Below are 18,396 nucleotides of genomic sequence, written 5' to 3' on the forward strand. Positions count from 1 at the left end.
AAGCAGCTATAGTCCTAGTGTAATGAGCTTTACAAACCCTGGGAGCCTCTTTACCCTTAACTACATACGCCTCCCTAGTACAATCCCTTAACCATCTAGCTAAGGAACTCTTAGAAGCCATTTGACCCCTCTTAAGACCCCCTAAGAGTACAAACAATCTGTCAGAAGATATGAAATCTTTGATTCTTCTGTGATAAACCCTAAGTGTTCTTCTTACATCCAATTTATGCAGCCATTGCTTTTTGTCATTGCTGGGTTTAGGGAAAAATGAGGGCCAAGAAACTGTCTGGTTTAGATAAAACTCATATGCCATCTTTGGGACCAAAAAAATAATTATAAAGAGCAACCATCCAAAGAACTACTTTGTTTCTGATGGAACTTTACACATGTTCTATATATCAAGATTGAAGTACTATGGGATATGCTGAACAAAAATCAACTAAAACTGCCATTGAAACAACTACTCACATAAACACACTTGACACATGCACATGAAAAAACATTATTTTTGTTGCATCTCTGCGTGAGTTACATAGATAAAAAGGCTCCCATGAATACTAAAAACAACCTAAGAGAAAAGGAATCAAGTGCAAGGTTTCAATATATGTGATGCCTAGGGAAACTTTAGGTCACTTGGATATTAGCCTACCTTTCATGAATTGGCCAGCTTCCCTTAATTTGCCAGCAGTATGACTTGCAGGGGACTGATACTCCAGATATGACTACACTGCAGTGACTGCAAGGTAGTTGAGCTACACCCAACCTAGCTTTAAGCCAGTGAGAGGCAGTATGGGTAACTGTCTAGCTCAGTTCAATCTGGGCTAACTCACTATGCTTCTTAGGTTGGTTCTGCAGCCCATGCTGCCTTGTAAACCTGATACTGGTACCTGAATTAATTTAAAGCTGCTTTGGACAGACCTAGATCCTACTAAATTAAGCAAGATTTCTAGTAAGAAGGCTTTCTAAATAAGCACAGAAAATGACCATTATGTTTTCTAGTCAAATATTATAATGTGTTCTGACGAAAACAAAGTAAGGATTCTAATCAATCCTTCTTATCAAAGCTCAGATTTCATCAGTGAAAAAAATAAGACTATCAGCCCAATATAGGCCATTAACAAAGAAAATCTTAAATCCCTTTTGGTACTTAACAGAACCTGGAACTACTGGGAACATAGCTCTCATTCTCCCATATCAAATCATCTTTCACTTCATCACTACAACTGAGACTTCTGACGATATGAACTGAAAATAACACCAATAAATCCTTCTTTAGTCGGACTTTTTTAAAAAAAAACTTCTCTGGCAATGTCTTCTCTTCACATATTATCGAGAAACTGATAAAATGAGCAAAGATTTATGAATAAAATCATCTGATCAGAATGGCAACATTAAGAACAGAAGTATATCTGATGACTTCACTAACATCCCATGGAAAAGATTTACCTTAACCTGTGTTTCAGGGTAAATGTAATCTTATGCTTTCTTTAGAAGAGACCTACCCAGAAGACTACCTCCTTCAAGAAGACCTAGTAATACTTGCCATTTAGGTTTAATTCATTAGATGCACTGTTTAAGAACTGACTTGCTATAGACAGAATTACTCTAAAAGAATATTCCTCAAAGAAGACTTAATACATTTTTTGAGGAGCAGCTCTGAGCGTAATTAAGCTTGGTGGAATGCTTGCAGGATAATGTCCTAAATACACATTTTAGAAAGCAAAATATTTCTTTTTAACACTGACATCATTAAGTTCTCTGAATTATTGGAAATCACATGTCTTTACGGTTTACTTAAATAAATTCAAGAGTTTAAATTTTTTTTTTACATTTTATCACAGAATATGCAAATAAAAAGAACACTTGAAATTACCCTTACTGAATGTATACTATATCCTATACACTACCCTTATGAGAAGTTTACTGCAACACCTCTTTGTAGGATCAAGGGCATAAAATGTAAAACAGTGTACAGCAACCTAACATTTCTTGAGAATTACTAAAACTGAGAGGCCAAAGAAGGCAGAAATGCATTGAAACCAATAGAAAAAATGGAACCTGAATGCAGATTTTATTTGAGCCTTTATGTATGTTCTAAAAATACATAGCTTTAACTTGTATTTATTTTGGAGTGTCAGTATTTCAGATGAAGAATTCATCAACAAAATGTGTGCCTCAGTACCCTTCTTATTTAATTTTAATTTTTTTATCAATTTAGTATTCTGAGACCACATTCCCAAAACATCTTTCTTCTCATCCTGCAGCTTGACTAGAGAGATATCGAACGTTTGACTCCACCTATCCTCTCTCCCCAAGCAGCCTGGCCTCATTTCTGGTCTGATCCTTTCCTGCAGTTTAATGAAAGCTCTTGAAACCACTTGCTCTCTGGTGATCTGGAGTCTCTCTACTGGCAGAAGTAGCAGAGTAGGATAACATGTATGAGCATACTGTGACCTGGGAGGTGTTATTCATCTGAATTTTTTAAATTTTAGGTTCTCCTCATAACATGAATGCAATTAGATGATACAGAGAGTCACCTAGGAATCTAAAGCAAATGCAAACTTGAGGCTTGACTGTGAACAAATTAACTTCCTGAGGCAAAGCCAGTTTCTGTAAAATACCCACTTAAGCCAGTCAGATAAACATGACAGTAAACATAGCACAAATTAGTGTTTGTAAGAACTACAGTTTAAAGCAGGACTATATACTAAAACATTTATTTGCATGTATAATAATGTTAATTAAACAATGTCTAAGTCAGTGTTTGTTTCTCTTGTAAAAGGCAACGTCCAAAGATAAGTTCAGAAACAGTTACAGTTTCAAAGAATTCAGACTGTACATATTGTTTTGTCCTATATGAAACACAGGATTTTATATACAATTCAATAGGAGATATAATGTTAAAGTGTTTGACAGTTTGTTATTTTTTCCATCAGCAACTACTGTACATCACATCTTTACACACAACTATCAGTTCTTTTCTGCAAGTCATTGTGCTTAAATATAAATCCATATATTTCAAAAAGATTTCCACTGGATATGGTAATACACGTGCTTTTAAGATATGGTGATATAAATTAGATAATTAATGTTTAAAATAGCATATAATTATTCTTTTGCACTAAGCAGAATTAATAAATGAGGAAAAGTGTTCATTACCTTGAGCATTCTTATTCCTCTCAGTAAATGAAGGCACCAACAGAATTTCTGCAGAGAGCTCTTCAATTTTTTCTTCCATTAATAAAAAGAGCTTGATAAGTTGAGAAAGACATTTGAGTTGATACAATGTCAAGCAGAAGTTCCTTCCTTTTTGGGGGCATTCTTTGGAAGCTGTTCAAGTAAAATCATAGAATACCTTTTACTACAGCTTAAAATAAGATCCAGCAAAACTGATTATGTAAGAAAATGTATCAAGCAATTTCATTTTTGTCATAGCATAATGTGTCTTTTTCTCATTATAAAATACTCTTATATCAGTTCTTCCTAAGTCTTTAGCATTTCTCAACTCTACGGGAATTTGCAACTGAATTCCAGGTTTTGTTATTGATTAACTAGGATTTTTTCCAAGCACCAACAGATCTTCTCAGAAACCTTCTCACCTGTGTTTTACAGAAATACCATTGTGTTGTAAAACTGATTGAACAAAAGGAAAGAAAACCATGTCATTACTGTATTTTAATGGTTTGGGACATCATATCACTACAGTGCCACTCTGCGAGTCACCTTGTCTGTTTAACAATCTGCTAGCACAGTACAGTTGATGAATATGACATTTGAGTAAAAAGAAACATCAATCTAACACTCCATAACTTTAAATATGTGGGGCTTGAAAACAAGTGAGACTGTCAGTGAACAAATATCACCAAGTATTATACCTATAAGCAGTTGGTATTTAAAAGAAGAAACTGAACATTTTATTTTGAAAGGTTAACACTTGTAATCATAACATATAATCATGTCACATCAACCAGAGAACTCTGATTTGAGCACAGTCAGACTATAAAAGACTGTAAGCTGTTTCCAATTCAGTATTACCAAACCACATGGGTTTAAGTGTTTTAATTTTATAACTTCTTTAAACATAATAAATTTGCACTTCTATGCAAATTGTCACGAGCTGATACCATGTTCCTATGCAGTTCTGTTGCAGATGTAACATCAGAAGAACAGTTTATGTAGAAAGTGTCAGAGCAAGAGCCAGAGTAGTTTGAAAGGGAAGCTCTGAAAGATGAAAACAAATAGAAATTGATTGAAATGTTCTTTTATGTGTCAAATATCTCTTACCTTTGCAATTTTGAAGTACCCAATACCTCCCTTTTCCCTCAAAGCTAGATATGATTTTTTAGGTATTCACAAATCACTTTCAAATAGACATAGATCTAAGCAGCAAAGCTGAGCTGTGAATATAAATTCCCTAATTTGCTATTCCAGTTTTCAGTCTTGGAGATTGAGCTGTGAGTTTTGCATTCACATCTTAATTTCCTCAAGGTTCCAAACAGATGCATTCATGCTAGTCCCTTGCATTTCTAAGAATGGCAAAGGAAATTGTTATGCATAACTGCCTCTGTTAGTGCCTTTCCTCTCTGAATAACAAGTAAATAATATCAATATCACTGGATTTCCAATTTTAAGTCTTGAACTTCCAAGAAAGGACATTCTGCTGTTCAGAGAATTTTTCTCCTTTACCTGGAAACTTCATTTAACTGTCAAGAAATGACTTCCTAACACTGCAGACAGTCAGACATAAGAGATCCAAGATGTAAGAACCACAGATAACATAATGAAAATCAATGGAACATTAGTTGTGTATCCTATAATTTCAAAACCTTGTGATGCTCCTGGCCCTCTCTTGAGGAACAAAGAAACCTTCCAATTATATGATTGCCCCAAGCAATATTGTCCTTATTAGACTGACAGGAAGTGGACCTAAAAGCCAAAGATTACCACAGTAATACTAATTTTAGAATATATTACCAAACTCAGAAAAAAGTCAAAACTTAAACTTTTACTTTCAAAGACCATTTGAAGTACATTTCAGCTGGAAGCAAGATAGTAAGTTCAAAGATCCTTCATGCCATTTGTAAGTTGAGAGAACACTTCAGTATATGACAAACCATATCATAGCATATGCAAACACTTATATAGTCATCAGAGCAAAAGCTTATTTAATATTACATATGTTCTATAATATCTAAAAAGCCCTTAGACTTTTAGGTTAAGTATAGACAAACTCTAGGTGCTTGAAGCTAGTGGAGAACACTGGGTTAACTTCATGGCTGACACAAAACTGACACAAAATTAAGAAACAAAATGGAGGTAAGCACAGAGGTTTTTGACAAAATGGCACAAATACACGCACTATCATCTGGTAACCAGCAAACCCTCGCAGCCAGGAGGAAAGGAGGCAGTAGAACAGTGGTTTAAGTACACTCATGAAGGCCTGAAAGCTGAAACCCCTTGAAAGAGAGATCTGAAACTCATCAGACACCTGTAGGTAGTGACAACGTGGTGATCCAAGTCAAAACAAAATGATGTGCAAAACTCTGTGATCAGAATATGGTCAAGATAAAGGCATTAGAAAATGGAACGGAAAGATGAGACCACCATGTAAATATTATTCTCCTAGAACTGTTAACACTGAGGGAAGGCGGCTAATAATCATTTTGTACTACATCTGTAAGGCAGAGAATCCTTAACATACAACTGACATCTTAAGACTTCTCTGGAAGAAGACCAACCGACTAAAAAGCAAGCAAGCAACCAACCAACCAAATATCTATATGGGATATAGTGAGAGCTCCATATACTACAGGTAACCTATTCTTAAATTTTCTTTAGTCCTCTGTTAGGTTTTGTTGTGCTAAAGAAAATGTAACATACATTGGACATGAAATTATACCAAAGATCCAGCTGTGACAGAGTCATTGCATCATTTACACAAGCTTTTTGCTACATTACGGATGAGTAAAGCCACATACTCTTTTCATTAGCAATCATTACAAATCATGCTCATATATCACTAAACTATCAACCAAAATTGATCATGGTAATGCAGTAGGTATTTGAAAAGACAAGTGCTGGTCCAGTAATACCTCTCAACTGCTGACCTGCACAGCTCACATGAAGTTATATATATGTCTTATTCTGCATAGCTTACACTTTTTGAGGCTCTTGACTCAGGGCTGTAATCTTTGAACTACTCATCTGAGCTATCCAGGACTCTCATGGCATGGCACTGTTCCATCTCAGTTTTCTCACACAAAAACCATGGGTCTTACTACAGAGTGCTTTACCTCAGCCACTACAGCTGCAGAAGCATAAGTGTGCCAGAAACACAGACAGACTAATTCTTGTAAGACTGGTGCTGTTTTTATGGGTTTGGGCAACAAAAGCATGTTATCAAACAGTAAAACTTTTGGAAGAAGTTAGCTTGAACCTCAACTTTGCTTACTTGATCCACAGCAGTGTGGAAGAACTGGACAGGGGGAATCACCAGAAGTGAATTTCTTTTGACATATGGTAATTTCCATATACATGTCTATGATTCCGTAAAAGTACTTTAGGCTTCTGTTATCTGGACTGTGGTCCATTCTAGGAGGTAGGGAGAAGAAAAGGTGGAAAAGACAAGAAATTTAATTGAATTAACTTGAACCTACACTGCATTTATTTTAAATAAATCTTAACAGCTCACTACACAACACTGGAAGGAAGCAAAGGAATAAGCTCAAAACTGTCATCCTCTTACAATCCCTACATTTAGAAAATCTGTACTTTTGACTTCCTATCACATAGAAGCAAAGGGGGCATAAAGGGTACTTCATTTCCTCTGGTGTGCTGATTTATCACACCAACCATCAGATGACTGGCAGCAGGAGTCTGCCATCCCAGATAAGGCGAGCCTCAGAGAGCTTTGCTTATAGAAAAAAAAGCCCCAAGTAAAACTAATATTGAATATTTATGAAATTGTGCAAGGTTTGTCAACGCTGGGGCCAAGGCAGCTGATGCAGTCACACAGCATCAGAGAAACTGGGGGTATTTATTTTTGAGTTTGGCCTTTCACTTTAGCAGAATGGACTGAAGCTGAAGAAATCTTCCTAGGATCTGGAGGACATGCCACACTTAGAATCACAGAGCTGTTTGGGCTGGAAGGGACCTTAGAGATCGTCCAGTTCCAATCCCCTGACATGGGCAGGGACACCCTCCACTAAACCAGATTGCTCCGAGCCCCATCCAGCCTGGCCTTGGACACTGCAGGGATGTGGCAGCCACAGCTTCTCTGGGTAAGCTGTGCCAGGGCCTCACCACCTTCACATGTTCAAGAATCATAGAATCATAGAACAGTGAAGGTTTGGGAATGAAGCAGTCTGTCTTATCAGAGACCATTTGTCTGGTTCTATCTGGAAAGAAGCATACTATTAGTCTTCAGGAGGTAAGAATAAGCACTTTCATCCCCTGGATCAATCAAGCTTCTAAACTAGGGGTTACAGATGGAACCTATATGAAACTATACTGAATCTCAAGTTTCTGCTCAGATCTCACCCAAGCCTCCTGACAACAAAATGCAGAAAGTGCATAGTACTTTCTAAAGCAGCAGGAAAGCCTCAAATGCTGGTAAGTCTAAGAAAGAAATATGGCCATTTCAAATGCTAAATACCTGAGAAGATGCCCTAGGTGAAGGCATCAATGTTACAACCATAAGTAATAAAAGCTATTCATTGGGGAAAAGCAGAAGAAAGAAAGTCTGGTCATAAACCCCATATAAATACATGAAACAAGCACATCCTCCAAATTAAGGCAGTATTATGATAAGCATACCTCAATAATCATATTATAGAATCATAGAAACATTAGGGTTGGAAAGGACCTTAAGATCATTTAGTTCCAAACCCCTGCCATGGGCAGGGACACCTCCCACTAAACCATGACACCCAGGGCTCTGTCCAACCTGGCCTTGAACACTGCCAGGGATGGAGCATTCACAGCTTCATTGGGTAAATCATTCCAGTGCCTCACCACCCTCACAGTGAAGAACTTCTTCCTTACATCTAATCTAAACTTCCCCTGTTTAAGTTTTAACCCGTTACCACTTGTCCTATTCACTACAGTCCCTAAATTTGATCTACTTTTTTTATACATCATTAGATCTAAACAATCTAAGCATCTGTTCCATCCTTGCCTATTATGCAACCAAAACACTAATTTAGTTCTCAAAATTCTCACAAAGGTGTTTTAACATTTTAACATAAAATCCATGGGTCTTGCATTCCTGAACATACAGTTAATAGGTGTTCTTAAGTAAATTTAAGACAATTCTGCAATCTGTATGGAAAAACTCTTCAGCTGCATTTTCAAATGTTCTAAACCCAAATGAGTTTACTCAGCTTATGAGTAATTTAGAACAGAATAATAGAATCACAGACTAGTTTGGGTTGGAAAGGATGTTAAGATCCTCCAGTTCCAAGCCCTTTGCCATGGGCAGGGACACCTCACACTTGACCATGTTGCCCAAGGCTCTGCCAAACCTGACCTTGAACACTGACAGGGATGGAGCATTCAGCACTTCCTTGGGCAACCTGTTCCAGGGCCACACCATCCCACACTAAAGAACTTCTTCCTTATATCCAATCTAAACTTCCCTTGTTTAGGTCTGAACACTTGTCCTATCACTACAGTCCCTGATGAAGAGTCCCTCTCGGGCATCCTTGTAGGCCCCCTTCAGATACTGGAAGGCTGTTATGAGGTCTCCACAAAGCCTTCTCTTCTCCAGGCTGAACAGCCCCAACTTTCTCAGCCTGTCTTCATATGCGAGGTGCTCCAGCCCCTGAACATCCTCGTGGTCTCCTCTGAATTTGCTCCATCAATGTCCTTCTTATGTTAAAGACACCAGAACTGCACACTATGTTCCAAGTGGGGTCTCACAAAATCAGAGTAGAGAGCAGGATCACTTCCTTCGACCTGCTGGTCATGGTCCTTCTGATGCAGCCCAGGATATGGTTGACTTTCTGGGCTGCGAGCACACACTGCCGCTTCTCATGTTCAGTTTCTCATCACACAACACGCTCAAGTCCTTCTCCACAGGGCTTTCCTCAGTCTCTTCTCTGCCCAAAATGTAGCTGTGCTTCGGCCCAGGTGTAGGACCTTGCACTTGGCATAAACTTCATAAGGTTGGCATCAGCCCATCTCACAAGCGTGTCAAGGTCCCTCTGGATGGTATTCCTTCCCTCCAGGGTATCAACTGAACCACACAGCTTGGTGTCACCGGCAAACTTGCTGAGGGCGCACTCAATTCCACTGCCATTGTCACCAACAAAGATGTTGAACAGGATTGGTCCCAACACCAATCCCTCAGGGACATCACTCGTTGTCTGTTTCCAACTGGACATTGAGCCATTGAGCCCTTTGTTGGACAAACACAAGGTTTTCCTGTTTCACTGCATGAAAGGTGACATTTGGTTAACAGTAAATATTTAGATTCAGATGCTGAGACTGCAGAGATGAGCACATAGTGCAAGCACATCCTACAAAATGTAAACGCTGGCATCATAATTTTTAAGAACCAGTTTTAGTGATTTACTCACAAAGATTAACTAGAAAACAACAAGAATTGCATTAGTTCTGTGCATATAAAGTTACACAGACAAAATTCAGATATTTATTTAGACTTCTGGTAGCCTTCTAAGGGTTCAAAACTTTGAAACTGCAGACAAGCATGGTGCCTTGAATTATATTTACTCTTGTATCTTAGGCTTGAAATGATAGACTGAAAACAATTTTAACCTAACTAGCTGGCAACCCCCTTCTTCTCCCAACTATCAACAAAAATGCATGACTCAACATTTTTATTGAAGTACGAAAAACACCACACTCCAAAAAATTAATGGTATCTTTACTGAAGTTTTTAACACAAAATCCTGGGAATAGAGTAATAAAAAGTGGGTTTCACTTCAATTAGTTAGAACAAATTTTAGTGCAAAATATATTTAATTTGAAAAACTACAAGCATCTCAAATAAGTGTGACTAATAAATAAGAATCTCTATGTATCAAAAACATAAACACACGATCTTGTAAGAACAGCTATACTGGGTGCAGCTACAGTGTTTTATTCCAGTATCCTGGGCTTCAACAGTGGCTGAGAAAGGAAGACCAAATAAAAATATAACAAGGAAACCATTTTTTCCTCAGTATTTTTTCCTCTGGGCTTACCTAGTTCTTTACCACTTGTAGTTGGGCAGCTTTCACAGACAGATGTAACATATATTGTCTGGGTTTCTATTTCATCAATTTGTCCAGTTACCCTTCAACCCTTTCTATATTTTTAGTACCCATAACATTTTGTAGAAAGAAGTTTCACACCTTACCTACACTGTGGGTTAACAAATACATCATTTGATTTGTTTGAATATTTCATCTTCTAGCTTCACCTGGTGTCAATCAGTTTTAAGAATCAGTCAGCTACTGAAACCTGTTTATTTTATAATGCCTGTATTTTATAGACATCTATTGTATCTCACCATTTAAATTTTGTTTTGAAACCGAGGAACTGTAGTTTTTTTCTCCTTACATGGAAGTTGTTCTACATTTTTATCACCTTGTTACCCTTTAAGTCTCTTCTGCTTTTTTCTACAACTAAAAAAAATGTGTTTATAGGATATAGTGAAACAGGCAGCAGCAATACTGTAAAAGAGACACATACAGATTACTAATTACAGACAATTTTGCAACACTAATAGTGAAATTAGTATCTCACCTTCTAACAAGAAAAATACATTGTAGAGCTAATTCTACTCAATATTAATTCTAAAAAAAACCCCAGCATGTCATTCAAATATTAAGGTCAAATTCCATGTTGATGTAATGTATCTTGAACACCAAATATCAGTCTTCTTTTACATATTTGTATCTAAAGATACTTTCTGCAAAATAATGTGACCACTTGGGAGCTCTTAGGAATAAAAAAAGACGGTATTAGAGACTTTTACTTCACAAGTGATGAGCAGTGCCTGTATGAATTCTCAGTCAGCTAGTAACTTAATTAAAACATTTTTCAAGCAACACAGAGTGACACACGTTCAATAAAGCACTTGATCATAGCGCCTGGGCTTCTTTTAAATACTTATATTCAGTAGCAAGATATCTGCCTTACAACTTAAAAAGATTTGTCCTCATCTCTAAAAACGAAGCAGCATGAGAAATAAGGCTCTGATAGATCTAATGACCTGTGCACACTTGCTAACTTCCAATTCTATAGCATGCTTCAGAAGTGGTATTTTCCTCAAAGCTGTAGCTCTTGAAATCATTAAATAAAGTGTTTCCAATTTCCTTGGTTATAGCCTGGAAGCATTTAAAATCTCAAAAGGCATAAGAAAATATGCATATGAATAAATCCCGTAACTTCAGCATAACTTTTGTGATTTTTGTGTGTGTGTGTGTGTTTTGTTGTTTTTTTGTTGGTTTTGTTTGTTTGTTTGTTTGGTTTGTGTTTTTTTTTTTTAAATGAGCATATTATGCTATAAGTTTTAAACAATCTGGCATTCACAAGATCTCAAAAAATTGAATGGCTAATTCTGATCATATCAATCCATCCAGGGATGTGACACAGTAAAGTGCAGTGCAGAAATCCCTGCATCATAGGTGAGCTGGCTGTGGATTTTCAAGAATAGCTACAGTAACACAGTATTGCTCTCAGATTAATTAGCCTTACTACTTAGTGTACAGAGCCACATGACTAAACTGCTTCTGAGACTCATGGTGGAATCCTTGGAAAGCAACCTGATGACTGTCTTCTTCAGTGATTACAGTGGGGATTTCTCCCTCAGCAGGAACCAAGGGTTTAAAACCCTTTTAATCAATTTTACTATAAAATACCTTCCCAATACATTAAATATTATTCCCCTGCCCCCATTTATAAGGCTTAATTTCATATAAGATAGATCTAAAATATTGTTCTGTAAGGGACAAGAAAGTGATGTAAGGGATTTCATCCAGTAAAGCTATTTGAGGAAGAAAATTGAAAAAGCGTAATATTAAACTTAAAATCTACCTACAACCTCTGCACAAATAACAAAGCCTTTTCATAAATGGAACTAACATTATGTTAAAATCTGAAAAGAAATAGCCTAATAAAGCATTAGAAACTCAGCTGCTGATTGTCACTGTGTACAGGGATATTTCAAGGGGTAAATTTTCAGAGCAGTGCACAGGGAGTTACATACATAAATTCCATTAACAATAATGTGTTCTTCAACTCTCAGCAATATTAACTTCTAAGTGATGCTATAACTATTATAACAATCTTGCATTTATGACAGCATTCATTTGCACACTATCTCCTAAACAAAGCTTGTATATAAACTGTATTATTCTTTCATTTGCATTTACTAATGATATACTCAATTTCTATGGACATCTGCTCACAGTTTTCCCAAACTGCATGTTGGTGTATGTTTTTTAATGTAACTCATTTAAAAAAATGTAATGTAAAGGTTTAAATAATTACTATTGCTGGATATAATCACTAATTTCTTCATACTGTAAGAAACAACTTAATATTTCTGCATAGCAGATGTAATACACAATATTACACAGAATTAAATTATTACAAACAGTGCCAGCAGTTTTCTATACATGGTACTTAAGATAATTATAAAAAATCATCTTCATTACTGCATGCTAGCATTTTTTTAACAGTTTAATTTGGAGAGGTTACAAGATACATTCAAATCACACAGATACAATTACTGTAAACCCAAGGAGCTATAAAATGTTCCCAACCAAATCCCTTTGACCCTGCTAATGTCTGTTCCTTGTTAATCTAAGGCAAACATTGTTTGTAGCATGCATTTGTTATGGAATATGAAAAAAAAGAAAGGAAATCCCTTAACAGTTGTTATTGATTCCAGCATTTACTGACTCAAAGTTAAGTGCCGTTTACAAAACAGAACAGATGCAGATGCTGACAAAAAGGTAAACAATTGTTGCATGGCTTACTGCCAGATTCTAAGCCAATATATTAAACTCCAAGTGAAGCACATTTCCCCTATAGATTGCACTTATTGCCACTTCATTTATTCTGTGCTCTGTCTCTCTACTGCTGTGCCTGGCACTAAGCTATTTTCAGTTCTTTGATGACCCCTGAGGCTTAGCACTACCTCACACAGCCATTAGTGAAGGGAATTGCATGTGTCTGACACGGCCTGAAACCAATTATTCGATATTTTCTTCAGAATGATGCCCAACTCTGTTGGGAATGAGCAATCATGAAATAATTTACCTCCTGATTTAATTTTTTCCTGCACAAATTAGTTGTAGCCTGAGCTAGCTATGCACAGCTGCCTATAACATATCTCTCTCTTATCAAGGTTCTACTTGAAATGATGAAAAAGGGAAGGGGGAAGGAGAGCTGAATAGAATAGGTTGGGGAATCCTGCTTTAAAAAGGCATTGACAAGTTTATCAGATATACTGATCACATGTGCTCTCTGTTGATTGAAACTGACAGACCTATAAAGAACTATCACTGTAGCAAAAGAAACCGCATGGATGCAAACTGTTATGAGTGTTTAAGCTTTTTTAAACACCTGTCTTGCTTTGCAGCTCTCTGTTAGCTCCAGTGAAACCTAGGAGCCCTGGGACAATGTGATAAAGCAGCTTACACAAACAAACTAGAGGGTGGCTTATTTTTGTCTGGTGGCTTTTTTTTTTTTTTTAAAAAAAAAAAAAAGGTCACAGATGCACAGAGAGCAAACATTTTCTTATTAGACATCACCATTAACTTGTGAGTTTTGTAAGTGCTTATACTATACATCCATACTGTGCAAGTGTCACAAAAAAAAGATAAAATAGTGGAATAAGGGATCTCAACTGATGTATAAACATGGTAAGCATGTACGGATTTGCATATATTTAATCAAGAGAGTGTGCCTGCCATAGAAAGACGCGTGTCATTGCCAGCTATTAAACCTCAGTGAAGACTACACGAAGGTTTTGAAAGAGATTCACTATACATGAAATTTTAATAAAATCTGCTCCATCATGCCTTCACAGTTAAATAAGATCAGTTTTCACCTCATCCTGAAGACTGATTCCGTATCAGGTTGTTATGTTTGCTACTAAATGCTTAAGTCCTTTGCTAACACTGAGTGTTTAGGTCCGTCAAAATTAAATCTTGGAACCATGATCACTGAGGAACTGATAAAGGAAGGACCATTGGAGGAAACACAGGCTGGAAAGCAAGAACATCTGATTATGCTCTGACATCAAACTGGTGTAGTAATCTTGAGATCATCTCACCAATCTGACTCCTTGACAGCATACAGCTACTTTACAAGTTTGTTGAACAAATTACAGAGACTTCCCCAAGGGCTCTGAGGATGAAGTGCCCTGTAGTAATGTTTAATAAAACTACTTTATACACATATACCTATCTCGGCTTGCTGTGAAATCAGAGACTCAACCTGCCCATTGATTTTCAAAAACACAATATCCTCTAATGAATTAGAAGATGTTTTGATTATACACAGCAATTTCTCATAGACAATGACATTTTAAAGAATTCAAATGTAAATAAATTAATTAGTCTCTGAATAAAAACTAATTAATTATGGGTCCATTTAAGGAGTTTAGCAGTTGGTATCCAATAATTTTCTGATAATTATCATAATAATGAAATAGCAGACATTCTTTACACTTCCCTTTAGCAGTTGTTTGTAGCATTTATGGGTTTTCCTTTTTTAGGTGCTATTCTATAGCTGAGAATTTATTCTGAAGTAGTGACTATCGGCAAACAGTCCTCTTTAGAAAACTCCAAAAATCATCGTGTGACAAAATGCTACCCTTCATAACATTTCTCAGTAGAACTGACACTGTGTTGTGGCCTTACCAATGACAGAAACTGGTTACACTCACTGTTTTTGAATTGTTCGCCTGCACTGTGCACTGAGGGACTCATCGCATTTCCTGAAGTCTTCACACACACACAGAAAACACCAAAATAGAGTGTCTACAGAAAGCATAAATACTGAGGGAGTCTGTAGTAATCTGGACACACCACTTATTTTGAAACAGTGGAGTCCTTGAAAAACTATAAGAAGTTAATCTTCTTCATCAGTCTTGCTGAATGAGAAATTACATACTGCCAGGTCTGCCAAAAATTCCCATGAATTCTCTGATAGGACTTGCATGTTTCCCTGTAAGTCATTTAAAACACATAGCTGATAAAAAACAACTACACTTTGCATTTGAAAACACAGTAATTAACATATTTATTTTAATCTGATTTCAATTTCTTTAATGTCTGCAAATACAAAAATGCCTGCTAGCTTCATTTCTATCCTCAGCATCTATATTCACAGTGGAATGGTTGGGTGTCTCACAGACTGGTTCACTACATCAGACCCACTCTATTAAAATTAGACTGTTAGTAACTTTCAAGCAATCAGGAATTTTTATCAAGTGTTCATCATTCTTTTGTGTACTCTACACATTATATTATGTATTTCCTTAAATAATAGATTAAAGTGCCTCTGTCACTTTTGCTTTTCTTACTCCTTGGAATTTCCAAGATGGAACAGAGACAGATGGTGACAGCTTTTGTTCTAATAAGAGAAAATACTCAAAAAAATACTTATAAAGCTGGAGTCAGTACTTATATTTCTGTTTCCTACCTGTTTATATTTCAAAACCCTAGTTAGGCAAAGCCACTACAAAGTACTCATTTTTAAAAGGAACATAAAAAATCAGAAATAAGTCTAGGCATACAGAAAAAAATGTCACACACTGCTAACAAAAACTTCTGGGGAATTAAGTTTGGAAATTCAACCTCTTAAATATTTTGGGGCTAGGCTGAAATACAAATGAAGGATCAATCATATGTCAACACAGATGTACACATACAGGTTCCTACTCACTGAGTGAACTCCTAAAACACCTCTTTTTAGTTCATAGTACTGTGCATAACAAAACACCTAATTCCTGCACTACAGAAACTGCTGGACTTTTCCAGCACATGAACAGCAAATCCATACACCATCCCTTGCACTTCAATACAAAGATTTGGATCTTAGTCAGAGAACTGTCAGTGCATGAAGCTACTGAGGAAAAAGAAGTCTTCTTGAAAATCTAAGACCAGTAACTGATCCAATTCCAGACAGTTCACAACATTCAGGGGTCCTAAAAACCTCCAGGGCACTAACTGCGAACTTTCTAACTAGGAACTTGGACTGACTTATAACCACCCTCCTCTCTAGATCAGACAGGAATAACTCCATTGCCCTGCTATATTCAGCAAATGTAGTAAAAAGTATTATAAAATGACTGAAAGCTTTGTTTTTTAAAAACTCAGTAAACAGAGCAGTCCCTTGATTGAAGATGGAGTTTTTTTTTAATATTCTAAGCCTAAGTCACAGTGAAAAGGAGATTCGTTTTCTAACTTAGCATGTAATATCCATCTTGTGGATGTAACACACTCAATTTAAACACATATTTTTTTGCAAAACTATTGTGATTAAAATACTTTTGTCCTTTAAAATTTAAATTTGCTCTCTAAATACACATTTTACCTCACAAGAGGTTCTCTGTCTTGACAAAAATCACAGCCAGGACCATTTAATTAACTTGTGATTATATGATAGTAGATGCATATACTGAAGATTTCTGTAACAACTTTCTTTCCAATGAATACAGCAGAAGCTTCTTTAAAACACATTTCTGAAGTCTCCTCTTACCTGTTTTAGTTCTACACACTCTTCATGCAGGCTTGCATTTTGAAGTAAGGGAACCTAGTTTAGTAATTCTCAGATTTTGTCACTTTTTATTATTAAATATAATACTATGATATTTAAACTCAAATTGACCTCTGACCACTCAGAAAGTATCAGACTGGAGAGCAAACCTGTTTCACCTTTTAAACTTGAGAGCAGAATGCAATAATTAGAGGGCATAGTGAGTTAAATGCTCTCTTCACACTGTGGAAGAACATGCAGGTGTGTCAAGAGGGCAAAAAGGAAGATAATTAGTCAGTGTTTGCTAATTGCGAACATCTCAACAAGAAAAAAACCCTACACCCAAAGAATAGAACTATGCCTCTTTCAACCTGTACAGAGTTCAGAAAACAGATCTGCTGTTGGAAAACAGATTTTCCTGCTGGAAAAGATGTTGAAGAACTTCATCCGGACACAACAGTCTAAAATACAACCCAAAAACGTATTAAGAATTTTATGCTTAAAATATATATAAATAATTTGAAAACAAAAGTGTTTACTTATTAAAGAAAAACCATGAAAATAAAAATTTGGGATGGATGGGGATCTTTTCAATACGATGAAGAGTCAATAATGAGATTTCACTGCCTGTCTTCATATTACGGGCTTAATAAGTAATTTCAAACAACTGATCTAAAAAGTAGGAAGGTATTCAGGCATGCTACCAGCCTTGAAATTCTGTCAGTTCAACTGACATTTCAGTAACTTAGATACTGTTATCTTACCCCCTACCATAGGCTTAACAAGTAACAAGCTTAATGCTTTTGTAATCTTTACAAAAATGTCATTCTCCCACTAGAAACAGATTTGTGGTCCTGAGGTATTATGTTCATATGGCCTTTAAAAAAAGAGCCTCTTTTTTATTAAAACTTCAACTCTGTATGTTCAAGCAGATGGTTTTATTTTCTCCTCAGTACTACTCATATTTCCATTTAATATAATTGTGCAACAGAAATCAAATACAATACTTGCAAGGAAAAGAAATAAACAAAATGTGACAGGCTATGAAACACATTATTTCCTATATTAAATGCAAAGACATTTATTTTGTTTCCCCTGAGTAATATGATCTTGTTTTGGCTGTCAAAATTTTATAGGCTTCCCAAGGAACAAAGACAACTGCAGAAATGTGCATCATATACGTACATCCACTAGTTTTCAATTTTAACTTCCTGATATAAAATCCCACCAACATTATTTGATCCGTTATTTTAAATACATGACAATTAAACCTATTGAATATTTCAGTATTGATGGGCTCATAATACAAAAAGTAGAAATAGCTGGTATTTATGAAGTAAAAAAATCTAATTATGAAGTCTGCACTCTTACTTGATCCATCTGTGGTGCCTATGTAATTTTTGCTGATGTCATGTCTTCTGTGAAGGTTATATATGCATAAGAAAGGTCTATGGTTTTACTTCCTCACCTTTAATGCATAGAAACTGTAGGATTTTTCACTCCATCCATGTAAAATATGGTGAGAACTGTGCCTTACATCACCACATGCAGTGCAGCTCCAATAGTCAGCAGCTGCAAAGCCCATGTACCATTCTTTCCAGTAACTGCTACATACCTTGTTTCATACAGGCCTCTCAAAACCTATTCCTATACAAGCTGTCACCAGATTCTCTGCAG

General features: G+C 36.3%; 1 protein-coding gene across 4 annotated transcripts in view; it reads right to left on the reverse strand.

Annotated features, from left to right (window-relative positions):
• Positions 1-18,396, reverse strand: part of KIAA0825 (KIAA0825 ortholog) — a 248,386-nt gene that overhangs the window by 175,173 nt on the left and 54,817 nt on the right. For all 4 annotated transcript variants that reach the window (XM_061360980.1, XM_061360981.1, XM_061360982.1 and 1 more), the window contains one exon: positions 3,160-3,330. In XM_061360980.1, coding sequence (XP_061216964.1) covers positions 3,160-3,330 — 171 coding nt within the window. The remainder of the gene's footprint in view (positions 1-3,159; positions 3,331-18,396) is intronic.

The sequence above is a fragment of the Neopsephotus bourkii genome, unplaced genomic scaffold, assembly GCF_033783945.1.
Source record: "Neopsephotus bourkii isolate Nb327-2 ecotype Australia unplaced genomic scaffold, CSIRO-AGI_Nbou_v1 NB_1038, whole genome shotgun sequence".
Taxonomy (NCBI): Eukaryota; Metazoa; Chordata; class Aves; order Psittaciformes; family Psittacidae; genus Neopsephotus; species Neopsephotus bourkii.